At 36.7% G+C, this 20800-nt stretch overlaps 8 protein-coding genes across 8 annotated transcripts; 2 read left to right on the top strand and 6 right to left on the bottom strand.

Annotated features, from left to right (window-relative positions):
• Window positions 1–2047: 2047 nt before the first annotated feature.
• LOC145912384 (SURP and G-patch domain-containing protein 1-like) lies at window positions 2048–3830 on the top strand. Its single transcript, XM_082999838.1, has one exon. The coding sequence runs from the start codon at window positions 2343–2345 to the stop codon at window positions 3729–3731; it is 1389 nt and encodes a 462-aa protein (XP_082855964.1). The 5' UTR covers window positions 2048–2342; the 3' UTR covers window positions 3732–3830.
• Window positions 3781–9518, top strand: LOC145912383 (uncharacterized). The gene is made up of 24 exons (XM_082999837.1): window positions 3781–3954; window positions 4019–4094; window positions 4152–4305; window positions 4358–4608; window positions 4672–4784; window positions 4841–4929; window positions 4979–5128; window positions 5184–5697; window positions 5730–5867; window positions 5926–6029; window positions 6328–6551; window positions 6920–7004; window positions 7061–7356; window positions 7415–7527; window positions 7757–7914; window positions 7969–8067; window positions 8165–8277; window positions 8332–8493; window positions 8555–8655; window positions 8707–8754; window positions 8816–8924; window positions 8982–9150; window positions 9204–9328; window positions 9382–9518. The coding sequence occupies exons 1-24, from the start codon at window positions 3909–3911 to the stop codon at window positions 9428–9430; spliced, it is 3486 nt and encodes a 1161-aa protein (XP_082855963.1). The 5' UTR covers window positions 3781–3908; the 3' UTR covers window positions 9431–9518.
• Window positions 9519–9754: 236 nt separating this feature from the next.
• LOC145912387 (uncharacterized) lies at window positions 9755–10382 on the bottom strand. The gene is made up of 3 exons (XM_082999841.1): window positions 10237–10382; window positions 10081–10171; window positions 9755–10021 (listed from the first exon to the last, which is right to left on the bottom strand). The coding sequence occupies exons 1-3, from the start codon at window positions 10380–10382 to the stop codon at window positions 9764–9766; spliced, it is 495 nt and encodes a 164-aa protein (XP_082855967.1). The 3' UTR covers window positions 9755–9763.
• Window positions 10172–13690, bottom strand: LOC145912385 (serine-threonine kinase receptor-associated protein-like). Its single transcript, XM_082999839.1, has 8 exons — window positions 13526–13690; window positions 13226–13361; window positions 12999–13153; window positions 12842–12941; window positions 12465–12602; window positions 11225–11361; window positions 11008–11157; window positions 10172–10944 (listed from the first exon to the last, which is right to left on the bottom strand). Exons 1-8 carry the CDS (start codon window positions 13632–13634, stop codon window positions 10922–10924), a joined length of 948 nt encoding a protein of 315 aa, XP_082855965.1. The 5' UTR covers window positions 13635–13690; the 3' UTR covers window positions 10172–10921.
• A 199-nt stretch (window positions 13691–13889) lies between these two features.
• Window positions 13890–14964, bottom strand: LOC145912386 (uncharacterized). Its single transcript, XM_082999840.1, has 3 exons — window positions 14812–14964; window positions 14272–14646; window positions 13890–14182 (listed from the first exon to the last, which is right to left on the bottom strand). Exons 1-3 carry the CDS (start codon window positions 14897–14899, stop codon window positions 14112–14114), a joined length of 534 nt encoding a protein of 177 aa, XP_082855966.1. The 5' UTR covers window positions 14900–14964; the 3' UTR covers window positions 13890–14111.
• A 446-nt stretch (window positions 14965–15410) lies between these two features.
• LOC145912199 (sodium-coupled neutral amino acid transporter 9 homolog) lies at window positions 15411–17745 on the bottom strand. Its single transcript, XM_082999607.1, has 10 exons — window positions 17664–17745; window positions 17453–17610; window positions 16934–17107; window positions 16806–16877; window positions 16494–16736; window positions 16310–16416; window positions 16150–16254; window positions 15788–15936; window positions 15639–15728; window positions 15411–15582 (listed from the first exon to the last, which is right to left on the bottom strand). The coding sequence occupies exons 1-10, from the start codon at window positions 17723–17725 to the stop codon at window positions 15411–15413; spliced, it is 1332 nt and encodes a 443-aa protein (XP_082855733.1). The 5' UTR covers window positions 17726–17745.
• Window positions 17746–18574: 829 nt separating this feature from the next.
• LOC145910365 (methyltransferase-like protein 22) lies at window positions 18575–19462 on the bottom strand. Its single transcript, XM_082997462.1, has one exon. The coding sequence runs from the start codon at window positions 19460–19462 to the stop codon at window positions 18593–18595; it is 870 nt and encodes a 289-aa protein (XP_082853588.1). The 3' UTR covers window positions 18575–18592.
• A 185-nt stretch (window positions 19463–19647) lies between these two features.
• On the bottom strand, window positions 19648–20209 carry LOC145910366 (coatomer subunit zeta-1-like). Its single transcript, XM_082997463.1, has one exon. The coding sequence runs from the start codon at window positions 20176–20178 to the stop codon at window positions 19648–19650; it is 531 nt and encodes a 176-aa protein (XP_082853589.1). The 5' UTR covers window positions 20179–20209.
• Between the last annotated feature and the right edge of the window lie 591 nt (window positions 20210–20800).

The following is a 20800-nucleotide window of genomic DNA, read 5'->3' as shown; positions in this document are numbered from 1 at the left end:
ATGTACACGTGACGTCAGTCATATGACTTGAGCACGTGAGGTACATATCGACCACGTGATTTCATCATGTGACATTGAACATTTCTCAAAACACGTGCGCGTGGTAGATATGTTGTTTAGGTTTTGGATATTTCCCGTGCGGCGTCTCGTGTTTGACACCACCAGGTATCATAATGAATTATGAAATCTGACGTTCTTCTGGTGAAAAACAACAAATATAGGCTACACCTTTTGTTTAAAAAAGATTGTATATTCTGACGTTTCAATATGACGCAATTTCGCCTGAAACCATTCGTGACTTTTCTTTCCCGTGTTTGGCCGTTTGACTTGTGATTGATGGCGTCCATTGAATTATGCCCCACTATGTTTTAGATGTTGCGCCCTTTTGTTCTTTTTCGTCGCTTAATTTCTTTGCCCGTGGGTTCGCTCTGTGTTTGTTTTTATTCTCTGAAGAAGCCTAGTCGTACGTACAGGCGAAACGTCAGAAAATACAATCTTTTTCTGTACTGTGTATTTGCACAGAAACTTTCAGATTTGCTAATACGTGATTGCGAACGTTACATGTTGAGACGCCTTTTGTGCCGTGAGAAAGGTTTGTCGACTAGCAATCGGCAAGTTGCCTTAAGAAGTAAGTCAGATAGCGCCCTAATAACATTATGGCAATGACCGAACCCTGACTTCGTTGACACCAGGGGTGAGTCTAAGTCTGTTTCAATGGGAAAAAGGTCGCAATATAAATGGCGATACGGCAGAAGCAAGGCGATGATTAATTCATGTTGCTTCGATTACGTGACAAAGCAATGTACGTTAAAAGACGAAACGAGCTTTCGTGGGTGAAAATTAGGAGGTGGACTCGATCAAAAGCTCCGAATCGAATTAAACTATAGAGAATTTGATTTATAATAACCCATATTTCCCCTACACATCCCGCTAAAAAGTTAATTAGCAAAATTATAGGACAATGCAGCTTACAAAAACAAAATCGGGTATTCATTTATGACGCTAAACAAACGGAATAATGCAACACTTCTGTAACTTGAACCCCCCCCCCCCAAAAAAAAAGCAATATGACAACCACGATGACAACGTAAGAAAACGTGACGTGGGAGTAACCTGGCAAACGCATCTTGATAATTTTGATATTTTTACGTTTGTGGCCATCAATCACTGCGTAAATATTTGACAATTCCAATATAGCTGATTTAAATCTACTTGTACTTGCGCTTAGCAATGATAAAATATATGGTTAAACTTATCCTACACTATACTTTATGCCTTTTCGATAGTTTTGGACATTTCAAATCGTGTCTCGCATTTTTACCACCGACCATGTCTGAGTGACTCCCGTTTGAATGACGGCGAAAATGGAAACAGCAGCGAGCAAATCTGACGGTAATTAAATAATTTAAAAAAATCGTTACGCTGCACCAGCTGAGAAGACTTTCCGATTATAAATATTTTAGGATTTACATGTGCTTTTTCAGACATTATTTTTTGGGGAAATACTCCTACACTGGGACACAAAGCTTTCGCGAAACATGATCTACATACAACTCTGTGCATAATAAAAATCTGTTTTAGTTTTAATGGTTAGGTGTGAACAGGGCAACCACCTAGTATTTTGGGGTGTACTGTAGCGAACACAATATTAATATGAAATTGTAATATTGGCATTATTGTTTATATATGTGACCGGTTTACCACGTACAAAAGGACGACCCAAACGTGGTGCAATAATAATTACAATAAACCTTTAAACAACGACCGCCCTGGCTTTAAAACAATAAAGGATTTTAAAATGTCGTAACCTGCTGGTCCGCCCTGACATGCCTATAGCGGGCGCCTGTGACTTATTGTGTTCATGCTTTAAGATACACGGAGTTTATAGCCAAAATAAACTGACTGACTGACTTATAGAAGAACACGCTTTAAACGCAACAATACATTTAAATTGAATTGATATACATTTGAACAAAAATACTAAATTATAGCGTCAGTATTCGCACAGATTTTTATGTTATATAGGCTTCTATGTGGATCAAGTTTGGCGAAAACTTTGTGACCCGTTGTAATGGTATTGTACTACTTTTCAGGTATTGGGGGAACGTTGGCCCACCGCTCTAATCCTCGTTTTACGAGCAGATTTAATTAGTAGAGCGTTGCTTTGTTTGATTTGAATATAAAAACAACGTTTGGAAAATGATTGAAAAGAGTATTTTTATAATATTTTCGTTTGTTGTACTTCGTTTTATTATGATGTATGATAAGTTTGTTCCAGTTGGATAGATAATTATAGCGCACATAATGTGAAGGCGGACAAGTGCTCAAAATATTCGGATAAAATGTCCAACAATGCTAAGCTTGAGAAACTAAACCAACAAAGTGACTTGCTTGCAAAAAAGTTAAAGGAAATTAAAGAAAAAAAGGCCAAATCTACATCAAACAATGATTTGGAGAATGATGGAAATTTTATGAAAAAGTTTTTGGACCAACAAAACACTGGAAACAATGCAACGCAACCCACATTACAATCATTACAAAAGTCATCAAAGCCCCCAGCAATGAAATCAAGATTTTCAAGCATGTTACAACAAATGAAGCAAAATAAAATGCAATTTAGCACTTCTAGCACTCCTTCACTTGTTGGTGTTACTGCAAAATGTTTTCATAATGATGACAGCAGCAGTGATGAAGACATTGGACTAACACCAGTGAAAAAAGTAAAATCCTTGGACAAATATGCTACAAAAAACATTCAGGCAAAACAGGGTCTTAACCAATCTGTTGTTCACAAAAATCCATCAGCCTTAATAACCAGTTCAGTCCCCAAAGTTGTGCAAAATGTTAGCTGTGGAAGTTGTCAACAAAGTCATATATCTGAAAAACAGCAAGTTGAGGTTAAACAGCGAAAGAAAAAAAATCGGTGGGGTGAAAAAGTAGACTTAACAGATATTGCCCCACCTGGTTTAGCAGAGATTCCAGGAATGACCAACCCAGTTCAACCGGTGGTCCAAACCACCCCCATGAGCTTGGGGCTTCCTACAACATACAGACCTGTTGGGTTGGTTGGTGTAAATGAACTTAGTCTTGCTCAAAAAAAGCAGCTTGAAGAGCAAAGAGAAATGCAAGCCATGTACAGTCTTGTGATGGCAAACCGCAATGCAACACAACAGGCTGCGGCTGTTGCTGCGACGGTGGCGGCTCAAGCCGCTGGGAAAAATCAAAAGTTTAAACATGAATATGACAGTGATGAGGAGATAGATGATGCCATGGGAACATGGGAGCACCAAAAAAGACATTCAGAAATGGAAAAAACTCAAGCTCTTGCAGAAAAGCTTACAGAAGAGGGGCAAGGAAAACACTTTATTGGAGATTTCCTTCCTCCCGCAGAATTGGAAAAATTTATGGAAACTTTTAAAGCATTAAAAGAAGGAAGGACCCCAGATTATTCTGATTACAAAGAATTTAAAATCCAGTGTGATAATGTTGGATTTAAAATGCTTGCAAAAATGGGCTGGGAAGAAGGAAAAGGTTTAGGAAGTGATGGTCAAGGTATAACTGCTCCTGTTAATCAGGGACAGAAATCAATCGATGGAAGAGGATTGGGAATTGAGAAACCTGACAATTTATCAAAGGATGATGATGATTTTTCTGCGTATCGCAAAAGGATGATGCTTGCATATAAGTTTCGACCTAACCCTTTGAACAACCCTCGTCGTCCATATTACTAAAATACTTGTTCTTGCACCACAATTAGTTCTGCCCAATTTCATTTTTTTTATGATTGCATGTAGACTTTGTGTAAATCATTTGTTTTTATCCTACATTAGTGGTAACACAGATTCATTACACTATGTTAATAGTTGCATTGGCTGGAACTTAACTTTTGACTATTTAAAATTTAAAAAATGGTATCCAGAGAGAACCTTCCAAAAATAGTTGCAGACATACAAGGTAATAATTTGTAGGCACACAAACCTTTTGAAACTTCTGTTGGTATTAACCAATGAACTTTTAGATGTTGTGAAGCAATTACACGATGAATTTATAAACAGTAAACAACCTATAACTGATGACAGTCAAGCTTTACACAGGTTTGCCATTCACATTTCATGCTTTATGTACCATTTATTGTAACTTTTATTGAAAAGGTTGTGTGCAAAGTTGGAATTTCTACTCACTTCAAGTTTGAAAGAGAAAGGTGTCTTCGGGGGAAAGAAAAGTTACTGGCAGTGGATGTACAGTTGCTTACATCGAACTAAAGGTCTCCAGGATGGTTTAAAGTTTGTGCAAGCCAACAAGGAGGTAAGATTTGAGAAACCACAATGCTGGCTTATGTATATTTATTTGTTTTTAGATTCGTACTTCATGTGGAAAAGGTAGAGCTTTGATCCGTTATTGTCTTGTACATCAAACACTTGCTGATAGTTTGCAAAACTGTGTTATGAGTGAAAATGTACAAAAACATTATTTAAATGAACACTCTGTATTGAGAAACCACATTCATGCTTCTACTTTTATCACCTCTCTATATGACCTTAATGCTGTGAACTTTGACCTGAATGCTAAAGGTTATGACCTTGATAGTGGCTGGCCTACATTCGCCAGGTGAGCTATTAAATAATAACTGAAAAGTCTGATGAGTTTAATTTTCATTTTGATATGTTTTAGTAAAAGTTTTACACTCGGAAGTGACCAATGGGCACTCCAAAGTCATGTTGGCAGTTTGGGTAGTTTAACCTCAGCCTCAATCATTATGGACAACCCACATATTCATGGCAGTGGTAAAAGGGTTTAAAACATTATTAATACTTTATGTACCTTGTGTATAATTTTACAGGCAGTAGCACTCAATTAAATGTTGACCAACGTATCGAAGATCTTGTTCTTGAACTTGATCAATCCGATGCAAAAATCCAAGAGCAACAGGTTGGCTGAAATGTGATTTTGCATCTTCGACACTAATAACTTTATTCAGGCATTCATTGCCCAACTTGAAGGAAAAGCTGAATCACTTGAAAACTCAACAAATGAGAAAGAGGATATTCTTGCACGTGTAATATCTGACCTTGAAGCAAAAAACCGCCATTTGCATAAAGCAATGAGCAATATGACTTCTGAATTCCAGGTATAAGGGAAAACTTTTGTAAGTTATGATGTGCTGAGGTGTATTTTGTTCATAGGCCAGAGAGCAAAATTGGAGAGAAAAAACAGAAAACCTTAATAAAATTAAGTTGGAAATGAACTCAAAAATTAAAGAACTTGTTGTCAAAGTTGCGCAAATTGAGGAAGATAAACGGAATTTAGAAGAACTTGTTTCTCAAAACTTATCAACAATTACACAAAACTTTGCTGAAGAAAAATATTCAAAAGAATCTACTCCAATGTGGCTAACGTTGGACAATAAAAATGACAGAACTTTGCAACAACTAAATGAAGAAAATGTACAACTAAGAAAAGATTTCGACAGAAGCCAGCAAACTTGTGCAAAACTTGAAGAAAAATTGAACAAAAAGTCATACAAAGAAGCCCAGTTTGTTGAACTCCAAGCTGCACTTGAGGACCAAGAAGAAAGAACAATTGGGCTAATGGAAAAACTAAAAACGGAAATAAAGGAATCAACTGAAAGGGAATTGTTGACCAAAATTTGTACAGAAGCAAAAATTGACACAAGGTTGTCCATTCCCATGCAGGCATGTAAAACATATATATAAAGGTCCTGGTATAAGTAAAGTATGCTTTGAATTTCCAGGTTTCTAATATTATCGAAAAAATTTCCTTGATTTCGGAAACAGTTGTAGAGGAAACTGTGCAAAGCAGTAGCCATTATAATGACAATCCAAGCAAGATGATTAGCTCTTTAAAAGGTTGCGATACATTTGCAATATTATGTAAATTAATGACGTACTTAAATGTTGGTTGCAGATGAGAAAAACTGTTTATTGTTTGATCGTGATTCAGCAATAACAGAAGCAGGGGAGGTTTGGAAAAAGTGGAATGCAACCCAGCTTGAACTTGACGATGCCAAGGTTAAAATATGGCACCTGGTGCCTTGTTTTAATATTGGTGGAAGTTATAAATGACATTGCATAAATTGTCACTTTGCACACCTTTGTGATGTTGCATTAAAAAAACATAGTATCTTTCAGATTCTTGTAATGTTTACTAAATTTTTGAAATGCTACAATTTTGAGAAAGAAATACACAATTTCACCTCTAAAAAGTTCATAACATTTTGTAAGGGCTTTTTTACGTCATCAGCGTGGTGGACCATCTAATTATTGTGATATTAAAACAATCATTGATTGTGATGTAACTTGGGTGCAGGTTCAGCTTGAGTCGAGTAGAAGTGAATCTGGTCGACGAATAATTGAACTTGAAGAAGAAGTTTCAGTAAAACAAGCACAGATTCTTACCCTACAACACCAACATGCTGAAATGCTTGGTGACCTTAAGGTGGCGCAAGAGAGCTTAGATGATGTCACATCTAATCTTGAAGCATCGCGACAAGCTTACAAACATTTGGAAATTCAATTTAAAAACAAAGAGAGGTATTGACTGGTTGTTCATAAATTCATGCTCAAAACTTTCTGTGTTTTTAACTACCTGTGTATTGTGGACATAATGAAAGTGCAGCAATTTTAACATTTTATTTTGAGCAATACTCCATGTGGTATACAGTACAAAGAACACATGAATTCATTTTCATGGTTTGAGAACTATTTATGTCATGAAGTGATTTATTTTGTAAACTTTACAGTCAAATACGACTATATTTTGTTTTTATGAAACATGTTGAATAAATCAAGTTTTAAATTCAAATTGTGAGATTTTAAAAAAAGTAAGAAAGGTTACACATTTGTCCCTGAGAATACAGAGAAAATTTAGACAAATAAAAACATTTGTTGTTTGTTTGCAGTGAGTGGAGCAAAAGTTTGGATGAATTTAAAACACAAACATACAATGACATAAGTGAGAAGGAATCCATGCTTACTGAATTTAAGGTTGAGTATATGTGGTATATGTATTGGGTCAAAGTCAATATCTGTCATGTCTATAGGATGAAGCTGGCAGACTTTCAACACATAACAACATTGTGGGTCAGCTTTTAGAGAAGGAAAAAGTAAAAAGCAGTAAATTGGAAAGTGACATTCAAATTGCAAATGAAAATCTAGGGACATTGACAGAAAAATTACACAATAGTGAAAAGTTATTGTTGTCAACAAATGAACGAATGGAGCAAAGAGAGAACCAAAATAATGAAACTGTTGCCACAATAAACGAAGAAAAATCCAAACATGCAAAACATGTTGAAGAATTGTCAGGAAGCCTGCGAGCTTGCCTGAATATGTTAGGGTGGGTTTGGCTACTGTCTTCATTTATATCTTTACATTAAGATTATTTACATTCTCAGTAATCATGAAGATGATTTACAAAATAGAGAACAGGAAGAAATTATGGAAACTTCCTTAGAAAAATGCAAATTCTTATGTGAGAAACTCCTTTCACATTCGAAAAACATAACAGGTAGCAAAAGTCCACAAAATTAGTTCAAGAGATTATAAATCCACAAAAAAATTTTGGATGGATTTTTCTAATTCAACCTGCATTTGTTTACCAAACCATGTTTATTAATACCAAATACACTTCAGGCGAAGTGTTTCAGGTTTGAAACAAACATCTTCTGACAATTCAAAAATTTGCATAATTCAGACATATTGAATCCAAATTAACCAAGTTCTTTTGCATTTTTCAGCAAAATTGTCAGACAAGGAAAATGAGATTGTTTCTATGAAGTTACAATTTGAAATTTTTACAACCACAGCTCAAAATGAATTAAAGGATGAAAAAACTCAAACACAAATGCTTCGTGGAGAGCTGGAAAAACTAAAACTGAAACTTGACGTTTTTCAAGTATGTTTAATTTGAGGCATCTTAACATTAAGACATCAGCTTTATTTCATTCAGGAAGAAAAGTTTCACAACCTGAGCTTAATTGAAAAACTTCAACAAGAAACAGTTGATTTACGAGTTACACTAAATGGGAGCAGATGTGAAGTCGATGAGGTAAAATGTTTCACAACAAAATATTCATGAGATTATATTTGCAGGCTAGGTAAACGTCATATGCTTGCAGGCTAGGTTAAATGTCATATGCTTGCAGGCTAGGTTGAAGGTCATGGAAGGCTCAACGCGGGAAGTTGATCTCCAAGATATTATCGCAAACTATGAAATTGACATTGAACATCTGAAAGAAAAAATAACCCAGCTTCTGCTGTAGGCCCCGGGTTTATACAAGTGCTTGCAATATACTTTTGTTATGTTTCTTAGTGATAAGGACACTCTATGGAAAGAAGGGGAAAATTTAAAAACACGGACCAGTGAACTTGAAGAAAGTCTGGATGAGGTCAACTGGGTTCATGATAGTGATGCCACCAAATGTTCATCATGTAAGCAGCAGTTTTCACTGACTATCAGAAAACACCACTGCAGGTTTAAACAAATAATTTAGGTCAAAATCAACTGTACTTATGAAATGTTTGATTTGCTGTAGAATGTGTGGGAAAATATTTTGTAAAACTTGCTCTGAAAACTGGATATTGAAAAAGAACAAAAAAATAAGAGTCTGTTGTGACTGTGTTTCAAACAGTTGTAGTAAGTATTATTAAAAATGTTAAATTCAGTTTAATAAAGGTACAATTTTAGATGTTTCTATGGAAGCACATCCTGCTTCAACCACAGTCATGACTGAAGGTAACACCTACCTACAGTGTTTGCATTGATCTTTTACAAGATCGTTAGTTTTGTATTTTAGATTCCAGTCTTAGTTTTGAGGAAATATCTTCTGGTGTTTGTGATGAATCAACGGCAACAGATTCTTCTTTTTATCAGAGCTTTACTGACTTCATATCCAAAGCAACTGGGTTAGTTTTGGTGCATATATCGTAGTTGTAGTGGAAAGAATTGAATCTTGTTCTTAGAAGCCCAGCAGAATCACAGTATGAAGAAGGTGGTAGCGTGACTGTACACATAGCAGCAAGAAAGGAAAATCACATTCCTGTGTTGCTTGAGAAAGAGGGCATTGCCCTAAGGTGGAATATCACATCAGACCGTGACATAAACTTCAGAATATTTTACTCCCTGGATCAGGTTGGAATTTAGAGTTCCCACCAAACTTATCATAACTCAAATCCATACTTTAGGAATCTGAAGAACAAGAACTTGTTCCCTCAACAAGAATAACTTCTCATATTGAACCATTTATTGGCCAAGTTGTAGCACAGAGACCTGGTGTTTATACAATTGTTCTTGACAACAGTTACTCAAGGTTTGGTACAAATTGTAAGTAATTATATTTTAAATTATCTTGTTGGGTTTCAGGATGACGGCAAAAGAGGTCACATACAAACTTGATATAGTTTCACCCTGAAACTGGGACTATGCAATTGAAAGCATGTTTTAAAACTGTGCAATGTTGTTGCAGTGTTATTTTGTGTGTGTGTGTCTTTACTGCAGAGGACACAAACTGACGTATATCCTGTTCACTTTAATTGCAATGAATATGAAACAAAAGTAAACCATCATCATGTGTTGAATTTGTGCCTTTCACCAATTGTTTTGTATTTGAAAAAACTCATTTTTTGAAAAAACGTCTTTTGTCAACTAAGGTCCAACAGCAATTCAATGCAAGGTTTATATTTTTTAGACAAATCAAACACCCCAGGTGCAATGAAATGCTTGCCAAAGCCACACTTACAAGCAATCAATTTTCATCAAATTTTTTTATGTTTTTTAAGATGGTTTCCTCATAAGATTCGGAATCGTAATAACGTTTCTTCATTGTGCGGTATTTTCTTAGTCTATACAAAGCCTCCAACTCCTTTAAAACATATTCCCCCCTCTTGATGAGCAACTCAATTTCCTTGGGTTCGCTCAAATCTTTATTTTTCATAAAAACTGCATGGCATCGATCTCGAAAGTACGTCCCTCCTTTTGGATATTCTTTTCCCATATAAATGAGCTATATAAATTAGAAAAATATCACATAAAAATCCAGCATAAAGTTAAAACAGAACTTACATTTTTATATAGATTCTTTACCGTATGTCGCAAAGTCATCCTTTCACATGTAAATCCCAAAGTGATTACAATACATATTAAGGTACACAACCTAAATCGTAAATAAATCATCAGTTTTATGGCCTCGTAAAAGTTTTTACCAACATTCAACATTACTTTTCGTAGTGAAAAACATTGTAATACATCCAACAAGACAGATCACATGTTTGTTTAACCACGGTGACATGGGGGTAGTAAACATGTAAGCAAGATAAACTTTCTCTTCCCTTAAACATATTTGCTGCTTGGGAGCCACAAAACATGGGAGATAAGTAATAACTGGTCAAATGTTTTAACTACTTTCTGGCCACTGCAACCAACACAATATTCCAACACAATTCGTCGGTCGGCAGGTTCTTTTAAACATTAGGGTCAAAATGTATATTATATCTCTGAAATAAGTGAAGAAACACGTTGCACTCAAGAGACCTGTTTTTATGTATGCCATAGAGACAAGTTGCTTCAGGCAAAGGTATCACAATCCATAATAATTATCGAATGTTTGCGCTATTTTGATTTATTAAGTAGAAAGTTTGCAGTCGTCCAGCATTTTGCTGTGCAGTATTTCACCAAGGGCAGAGAAAAGCAAGAATTGGACAATAAAAAATGACGCCACCTACTGGTGGGGCAAAGCTTGGAAACTTTCAGTGGGATAAATATTTTGAACTTGTCACAAAAAAGTTTGAAATTAGATACTATGGTTGCCGGAGGTTTCACAGATAGACAGGAACATTATTAGAAAAAAGCAAAGGCTTTGCAACGTAAACATTGGTAGGAAGGTAATTATGACATCACAGTGAAATCATGTGGTTGGTCCTTCTTCACCTATTGATAACAAACTGTCAAACCAAACGAATAGGTATAAAATATGTAGTTAGTTAAACATACCTTGGTGAACACATCTCCACAATCCATAGTTACTTCCAACATGTGTTTGCCATAATCTCACTGTGCCATCTTCACTACCACTTGCACACAATTCACCATCAGGTGAAAATCTTACAATATGGATAGGACCAAAGTGGCCTTTGTATGAATCTTCGACAATATGACAATGTTGCACTAGTTGAATGGACAAGTGTGAAATTACAGCTTATTTACTTACCAAGTTCTTCCCTTGAATCATAGTCAAATTTGTAAAGTTTGAAATCTTGCCCCCCTGCAACAATAAACTTCTTCTGGGGGTGCAAACTTGCAGAGAAAACATTTGTTGGTAGATTTATTTCAAAAAGTTTTTCGAACCTGGTTGTAAACAGATAAGTTTAGGTTTATGTTACATAAGTTACAAAGCGACTAAATCAAACTTTAAAAAAGTACAAACACATCCATTCGACAAATTAAAAAGTATAGGGGGGTTTTAACTGGGAGTTGAACAGAAACTGGTTTGGATGGTTTGTTTTTGTAAACCAGAGCAGAACCTGAACCCTTGAACTGGTCTGGGTGGTTTGTTTTTGTAAACCAGAGCAGAACCAGAACCCTTGAACTGGTCTGGGTGGTTTGTTTTTGTAAACCAGAGCTAAACCTGAACCCTTGAACTGGTCTGGGTGGTTTGTTTTTGTAAACCAGAGCAGAACCTGAACTGGTTTGGATGGTTTGTTTTTGTAAACCAGAGCAGAACCTGAACCCTTGAACTGGTCTGGGTGGTTTGTTTTTGTAAACCAGAGCAGAACCAGAACCCTTGAACTGGTTTGGATGGTTTGTGTTTGTAAACCAGAGCTAAACCTGAACCCTTGAACTGGTTTGGGTGGTTTGTTTTTGTAAACCAGAGCTGAACCTGAACCCTTGAACTGGTCTGGGTGGTTTGTTTTTGTAAACCAGAGCAGAACCTGAACTGGTTTGGGTGGTTTGTTTTTGTAAACCAGAGCAGAACCTGAACTGGTCTGGGTGGTTTGTTTTTGTAAACCAGAGCAGAACCTGAACTGGTTTGGGTGGTTTGTTTTTGTAAACCAGAGCAGAACCTGAACTGGTCTGGGTGGTTTGTTTTTGTAAACCAGAGCAGAACCTGAACTGGTCTGGGTGGTTTGTTTTTGTAAACCAGAGCTGAACCTGAACCCTTGAACTGGTCTGGGTGGTTTGTTTTTGTAAACCAGAGCAGAACCCTTGAACTGATTTGGGTGGTTTGTTTTTGTAAACCAGAGCTGAACCTGAACCTGAACTGGATTGTTTTTGTAAACCAGAGCTGAACCTGAACCCTTGAACTGGTTTGGGTGGTTTGTTTTTGTAAACCAGAACCCTTGAACTGGTTTGGGTGGTTTGTTTTTGTAAACCAGAGCTGAACCTGAACCCTTGAACTGGTTTGGGTGGTTTGTATTTGTAAACCAAAGCTTAACCAGAATGATACTTACTTAACAGCATCATAAATATCAACTTGTTTGCTGTGGGAGACTACAAGTGTTGAACCATCAGCTGACAACTCAATATCGCTCACTGGGGACACGACAGTAATACGTTGTACTTCCTGCTTGGTAGCAACCTCCCATTTTCTGACAACCAAAAACATTTCAACAAAACAAAAAGACATTTCTTAGAAATAATCAAATACACTTTTGACATATCCTACATTATAACAAAACACAAACATATATTTTAGACAGGAAAATAGAACTGTTATCCTTAAAACAAATAATCTTTAATATTTCTGAATTTTCTAAGGCATTATTGTCCTAATCCATTCATAATGTCTGTACAAAACAGTCAAATTCTTATGCATAGAATAACAAACCTGATAGTTTTGTCATCAGCTGCAGATATTGCATATTTTCCATCTTTACTCCAAATAGCTTTTCTTATTGCCCCTTCATGTGCTCCTATGATTTCTGGGTCTGATACAAGGCAAATAGTATTCTACCAATGTCTTCCACAATTTAACTACAACATACCTGCAGCTGGTTTCTCAACAAAAAATGAGCGCACAAGTTTTTCTTGACCTCCAGTTAAGAGCTGGTTGCAATCAGGTGAAAATGCTACCGATTTAACAATGTGTTTATGGGGAAAAGTTGCAACAACTTCTCCTGACACTGCATCCCACATGTTACTAAAAAAGCATTTTCTATAATCATTTAAAAGTGCCTTCTTAACTTTGTCCATTACAGCATTAGATACTTACGCAGAAAAGTCAGCAGCTCCAGTAGCAGCTTTGGTTGCATTTTGGTTTAGTGTTGCAGCCCATACTGCCCCTTTATGCCCAAGAAATGTTCCAATCCAATCTCCTGTATTGCCCTGACGTAACATTGGCTTTCCATCTGCGGAGTAAATTAATTGGTAATTATGTTTTAAGGGTCATGGTATCCATTACAAGTTACATCATATGAGAATGGGAGGGTGCAACTTTGAGTTTGCAAATTTAAAACTATCCTGTATATACAATGTTGCGAAACATACTGTTGTCATAACACTTTTACTATACCTTTGCATGCACTAATAAGGAAATAACCATCATCTGTTATTTCACTGAAATCTAGATCTACAACAGGTCTTGTATGTCCACTGCATGTTAGTGGGGTTTGTTTTGCCATGGTTAAATAGCACTTGATAGTTGAAATTTACAACAAATTAATGAGTTTTGCAAGATGATTATTAGATTGAATTACTAACCGGTTTACCTGTAAAAACAAGAAAACTTATCTTGGCCTGCAAGATTTATCAACATGAGGAAGCACGTATGGACATATTATTAAGTTTAGGACAGCAAATTTGCAGCGATGACTACATACTATAGTCTACTACATTTATCACATTTCCTCATTGGTGCAAACGAATGGCTAAAAAAATTACCAATTGAACATAAATTAATTAAAGCACAACAAAGAAAACAAATAAACCAACAAATCAAACCAAACTAACGCAAATTCTTTATTCGAGCAGGAAAAAAACATGTAATTATTAATATTGCAGACTGCGTATATTCCTTTCGCGTTTTTTTTAATTCTTCACAAAGTATTTCCATTCTTCGCAAGATGAGCTCTCAGTAAACGCTTGGATGAGCTGAACCTTCACCTACGTCTTTTCTTTTTTCGTCTTTTTTTTTCGGGCATCTGACTGGCATCGGTAACTGTATTATGAGCTGCAAATTTTATTTTGTATCATTTCAATGCTGTTCGTTATGCAAAAATACATGATGCTACGTAAATCGCCCGACTAATGGAAACCTACCAACAACAATCCATCCAAGCTCATTCTGCAGTAAAATGTGAAGATTACGGATTCGAGAGTTTCGGCCAGGAACTTGCGGACGGTCACCAACAATAAGTGAATGCAACTTTTTGTTTTCTGCAAACGCCATTAGGAGATTTGCCAGGGCCAGTTGTTCACGGGCCGCGCGCCACATACCCATATTGTGGAATGCCTGTGACTTAACAAGATGTAACCATGCGAATACTTCGTGTTTTTTTGCACTTTCCTGATAAAATTGGACCATTTCATTGATAGCCTGATTGCACGTTGTAACAGCTAAAGTGTAAGAACCATTTTCTGTTTGGGTTATGGCTTCACAACATAATTTCCAACATTTTTTTGTGGTTTCTTTTCCTGTAATCAAACGATCAGATTATCTTTCAGTTCATAAGAAGATGATGAACTTAACCTTATGAACAACATTTTAATTTTATATTTTTTAACACGTTTATTTTCTTTCCACTGCCAGTATCAAGCTGGTATTCCCCCCTAAGTATATCCGGAAGTACCAAACATTACCTTCCGTGTGTCGTCGTGCCTTTAGTTTTCTTTGAATAATAAACATTGATGTTATCAGCGCAACAAAAGCAAGCAAGGTATAAATCATAGTGGCAAGCTGCTCTCCTGATCTCAAGCAATAGGTTGTCAGTGGATTTAAGTTATCACCGCCACTATACAGCACGGCATAGAAATGGTTGGACTTGACACTTGTGCGTTGCGCGGGACAATGTTTCGAGAGTCATTGAGCGTGAAATTCTCTCTGAATTGAAAGGTCACGCAAGTGATTTCGATAGAAGGGGGTGCAGCCGGTGTGGCGCACCATATGGTCCATTCAGGCCCAAGTGACCCATAAATATTATTGTTTGCTTCAAAACTGGATTTCCACTGCAAACGAGTAACCCTCTAAAATATATTCTGAACTCCAAAAAAACACTGGAACATGTTTTTCTCAAAAACACTGCAAGACGGTCGCGAAAGATTTAATACCGTGGTTTCGCTACCAAAACTACATCTAATTGCAGCCAGTGATGGTTGGTATTTTTATTGAAGCTCAAAGTTAAGAAGTAAAAATGGTATGAAGAAAGTTAAAACCACAATAAAACAGTTTGAGGCATCGATCAACCCTTGACAGTAAATTGGCCGACGAAGTTGAAGACCCCGACCAATCCAAGTAATACATGAAGAGTTACCGACACTTTGCTGGAATTTCCTTCCCGTGCTTGGATGAGAATGTGGAGTAGACATGGCAGGAAAAACATAATAATCATCCCGCAAAATGCCCCAGCATATCTGAAACATCACACGGTGATCACGCTTAAAACAAATTGTTTAACGTAACTTCTTACCTGATGATGTCACCGATGTTGGGAAAAAAGATTGCGCAAAGTACGCATGACGTCACGAGGCTAGCGCTAAATACCGCCATCTTAAATTTTCTGTGGAACAAGTTTTTATAAAAACACACGTAGAGAATTGCATCACAACAGGGAATTACCCCGGACAGGGTTCATTGAAAAAAGCCACAAAGATTTGAGTCCTGATGATGTAAGCGACGATTGGGAAGACAGTCACCATCCGGAAGAATATAATCAGCTGCGTTGCCAGGGACAACCAGTCATTCCATGGAAGATTCTCAAGAAAATTCTTCAGAAAATCATGTTAAAATGACGAAATAGTGACGTTTGAAAATCGTGTTAAAATGACGAAATAGTGACGTTTTGCCGACAAGGCCGTCTATATATCCACAACTAGATGCACTGATGAGAACTTATAGGTGGAAACCGTGGCTGCTGTAGGCAACTCACATATTTCATATGCTAATTAACATAGTAACGATATATTAGGTTGTGCACGAACCTGTTGGATACATGATTTGTTTTGTGGAAAGGTTAAGTAGATTCCGAGTCCAATAAAAACATATGTTAAAAAGACGAGGAAGTACCCGACGGTAAGATCGCGAACCTGTTACAATAAAGCGTTTGTTACAAAACAACAAGAATAATCGAAACAATCTCACATTGTTTTCGCTTCTTCGGTTGTTGTTAAAAACAGTAGCGATTGAGTTATGAATGAAATAAGCCATTCCGAGCAAACCAGAAAGTGCTGGGAAACTTCCGAGAAACTCTGAAAGAGATATGGACAAGTGTCACTGTTACGTGTATCACTTCTATGGGAAACTATTTGGAAAATATTCATCTTACGTGGGATATAGTGTTTGCTTTCTTGGTTGGCAAAGTCAACGTTGGGACCCCATAAAAAACATTTTAACAAAACCATGAAAAGTAAAAACACCACAGAGATTGTTCCAAACGCTCCAAGTTTTGAGAAGAAAGTCATCCTCTTCATTTGAAGGATTGGTAAGAAGATTGGAATAAGAATGAGAGGAACGGTGAAATCTTCAGACCATCCGGGAATGCTCGATATTTGTTTTGATTGAAGCAACGCTAAGTGAAAACATCACTTTTTAAAATGCGTAACAATTACTCTACACGATAAATCTGCATAGTACGTACATTTGTTAGTAATGCATTGTACCGCTGTAGTATTTGACAAATTCAACAGCGCATTTCCGCCTTTTGCGAAATCTAAAAAAGCGAAAAAAGTTTGCTTTCAACAACAATAGAGTTTGCACAAAACTTACAATGAATAGAGTTGACTGAGTTGTAAAGCAACTGAGACATCAAAATCCAGTAAACAATCAGTGCTCCAACCATGATTACAAACGAGCCAATCAGAGTAATCCATCCTGACCAACGACCAATTAACTTTCCACATAACTCCAACATCTCTGGAATCTCGCGCGTCACCGGATCAGCTAAAAGTGGTTTGTAGAAAATTGTTTTAAAAGCAGTTCGACACGAAAACTAGTGCAGGCCATGGTTAGTCTTTATAGCCGGCCATATTGAAATTATAAGCCATGCACGCAGTCCCAAAAGTGGTTGCGCAATCCACCAATAATTCTGAGGTGTTGCCCACGTGTAAATGATGGCAACGTTAAACCGGCCTGAGGAGCAAAAAAGGTTTCCCAGGGTACAGCAGGCTACCAACAAAACCATTGACAAAATAAAGCAGAAAAATGAGAGAACTTTTTCCAATGGTGCAGCGCGGCCTTGTACAATTCCACAGGAGAAACCGCATCAAAATCTTACACAACACTAACCGAACTTTTGCCCCACTTTCAGCAAGATGTACGCGGTATAGAATGAAAAGGAACACATGATGATTTGCACGATAAGCGCTTGAGCGAGGCCTGCTTGACTGAAGGCCCATGGCATGGTTAGAAGCGTGCTACCCATCAACATGTTCCAGAACGAGAATCTGTAAAAACAAATTTGCCGTTACACCGAATTCACCATGAAAATTACGTTTACATTGTCACAATGCTTGATTGTTTTCTGTTGTCGTCATAATGTTCGTCGAATTTCGAATGCATTTCGTTGTCATCACAATCAATATTGCATCTAAAAAACATTGCTCTAAATTCTGTGACAAATTTCTTTAAACTTTGAATTTTACCTCTTCCCATCGTATTTCTTTTTAACTGTTACGTCGTCTGAGTCAATCAATTGCGAAGTTTCGCCGTTATTATCCATAAAAGTTTTTGCTAAAATCACTGTATGAGCTATCACATACCAGTATATCCACTCTGTAACACACCTAATGCAAGTTCCATGCCAGATTCCCTAACTTTATAAGCACAGTCATTGAACTTGTTTTGCTAATCCCAAGCCAGTAACAAATACAAACCTTTGTAAAGCATGTAGGTCGCCTTGTTATCCAGACTCGACTGAAATAGGTTAGCTGTGTTTGTACAGGTAAAGGCGCTTGCACGGGATGTGCCCCGGGAGTTAAACTGTGTTGTTCCACTACTTATAAAGGCTGATTTGGTGACAAACTCTTCAATAGCTGAACCTTCTCTAAAGGTAGTAACTTGGCCTATATCAGAATATGAGAACTAGTAGCCGCTGTTTTGTGACAAGATACAGGCCTGTAATTTAAATTTACAAAAATGTTCTTGCTTACCACTATGTAACTTAAATGTTCGCGTAACCTCACAACTTTATAGTCGCATGTATACCAAAGTTGCCCGCTTGTGTTGCTCTTAAGCGTATTTTACGTCACCATATAAATTCTACTTTGCACGTAAGTACGACTTTCGCATGTGCTGTTGTAAAATCTCGCTGACGTTACGCTGGACTGACCTCGGGTGACCTTTGTACCACTTCTCCGCGAAAATAAATTAGTGTTTCAAAATACACCCCTGCATATGTGGCCACCTTAATCGGTCGGAATGGATTTATTACGTAAACGTTATTTCCCACAATTCCAAACGATCAACGCGTTCGTATTCGAAGTATTGAAAAAATTCTCGACCGTTAACTTGACGAACTTTGAAGCGTTTGTCACACTTGCTTAAATCAGTGAGACAAGATCGAAAATGCGAGTATTCCGTACATGTAACATCGAGCTCATCCAATGTGAAGTTTAGCCGTTTTTCTATCGAAATATAAACGACCACGTCACCCGAAATTGACGTCACAAGCCAGTATAAAGCACGAAACAACATAATTGTTAAGCTGACGTCATAAACACAATCACACGCAAGTATGAAATTTGGACTTGGGTTTGAAAAATTCCTCTGAATAAAATCTTTTGCCGCATGCTCATCCATGTTAAACCAGTCAAGTTCTTTTATTTGGACAAGTCCCTGGCACAAAATACGATTTTCTTCAATATTTCTTTCACATAATTTTAACACATCTTTAGTTGAATCTGTACAAACAACATTGCTGGCATATTGGCTAGCAACTATACCCGTCAGTCCAAGTCCAGAACCAAGTTCCAAAACTGAAGATTTTGCAAATTTTTGAGGATTGTGTTGAATAAAGTCACACATTAGAAGCGAACCCCTCCATAATTGCATTCCAACTCCAGATAAATTAGTGGCCATTGTGTGAAAAACACCTATTACCTCATAACACAACTTTCCTTGTTTATGCACAATTAAATCACCATCTTCATCGTAAAATGCTACTGACGGTGTATGACATGAATTTTCATTATCCACAGACAATTTAAACTTTATCCTTGAATATTGTTCCAAGTTTTTGTTGCCATCCGGTATTTTATCCATATGAACATCTGACAAAACTAATTCATCGAAATCCATTTTTTATCACAATGGAAAATGTTTCTAAACATAGAAATAATCATCAAAGTCGTTTCAATATCTTAGAAACATCCAATAAATCCATTTGGGAACTCATTGGATATTGAGTGGCAAATTGCAAGTGGACATATCTACCAGCTAGCACAAAATATTTCAAAATGAAAAAATATGTACAATGATTTATTTTACTTCAATAGTGACCATTTTATCTGTTCCCTAGCAGATTGGAAAACCTGTGAAATTGTTTGTTCAGTCAATGGAATGTCATCTCCTCTTGTAACAATCTGGTCAAGGACATGGCTCCCATCAACCTGCATGATCACACCACCATCAACTATCTCATCAATGATAAGAAACACACTGTCAATATTTCTTAGCAGAATCCTCTTCTCCACATTTTTTCTTAACAAAATATTTACTGAATCATAGAGACAGCTAAGAACTGACATCAACATCAATTCATTCTCCTGTGTGCTCCCAACAACATAGAAAAACAAATCAACATTTCCTTTATAAACAACTGTAAGTCCATCCAGTAAAGCTATCTCAGAATCAGATTTGTGAGTTTTGTTAAATACATTTTTTTCAAATGCTCTTTGCTCTCGTAGACTTGCGTAAGTATCATCATAATACTTTGCCACAAGCCTCTCCCCATCATTGTCCAGTATGATGATAGCTTTAATTGTGTAAAGTGACGGTTCAAGTAATCCTTCCATTTTTTTGTAATAAAGTTTTAAGTAGCACAAAAGTTCTGTTAATATTTAAAACATAACATTACTCATAGTTTGAATTCACAGATCTATCATCCACTACAGGACAAATGAAATATCTATCATAACAGATGATATTTTACCTGTCTACAAACAGACTATCGACTTCGCGCTGTTTTATATGTGCTGAAAGTTAACCATGCTGCAAGTTATTTTAAACACGCCAATGGTATTTAAATTAGATTGGCTGCACTGCGTCTCTGTATTTCTTAACAGAATCAATCACAGTAAGTATTAACCTCGTCACCAGTGTTGCCAGATTTTTCTTACACGCCCAAAAGCGCCAATTTCAGCAAAAACAACACGCCCAAATGCGCCCAATGTTAATGAAGTTTACACATATCAGTTACGTAAACCAATGGTCATTTTATACTTATGGTTCAACACTTAAACCGTAAACTAAGACAGTGAGCAGGACGCAACACCTGTAACACTCATTATTTTGATCACAGTCGTCTTTGCAATATGATTATGACGTCATATTTTGTTGTGTGTTCAGTTTGCAGTATTTTAAATAAGGCTGAAGCAGCGTTTTATTACATAATTAATGAGTTAATTATCAAACTTT

The sequence above is a fragment of the Ascidia mentula genome, chromosome 8 (assembly GCF_947561715.1).
Source record: "Ascidia mentula chromosome 8, kaAscMent1.1, whole genome shotgun sequence".
NCBI lineage: Eukaryota > Metazoa > Chordata > Ascidiacea > Phlebobranchia > Ascidiidae > Ascidia > Ascidia mentula.
Note: the sequence above shows the minus strand (reverse complement) of the source record. Positions and strands in the feature narration are given on the sequence as shown.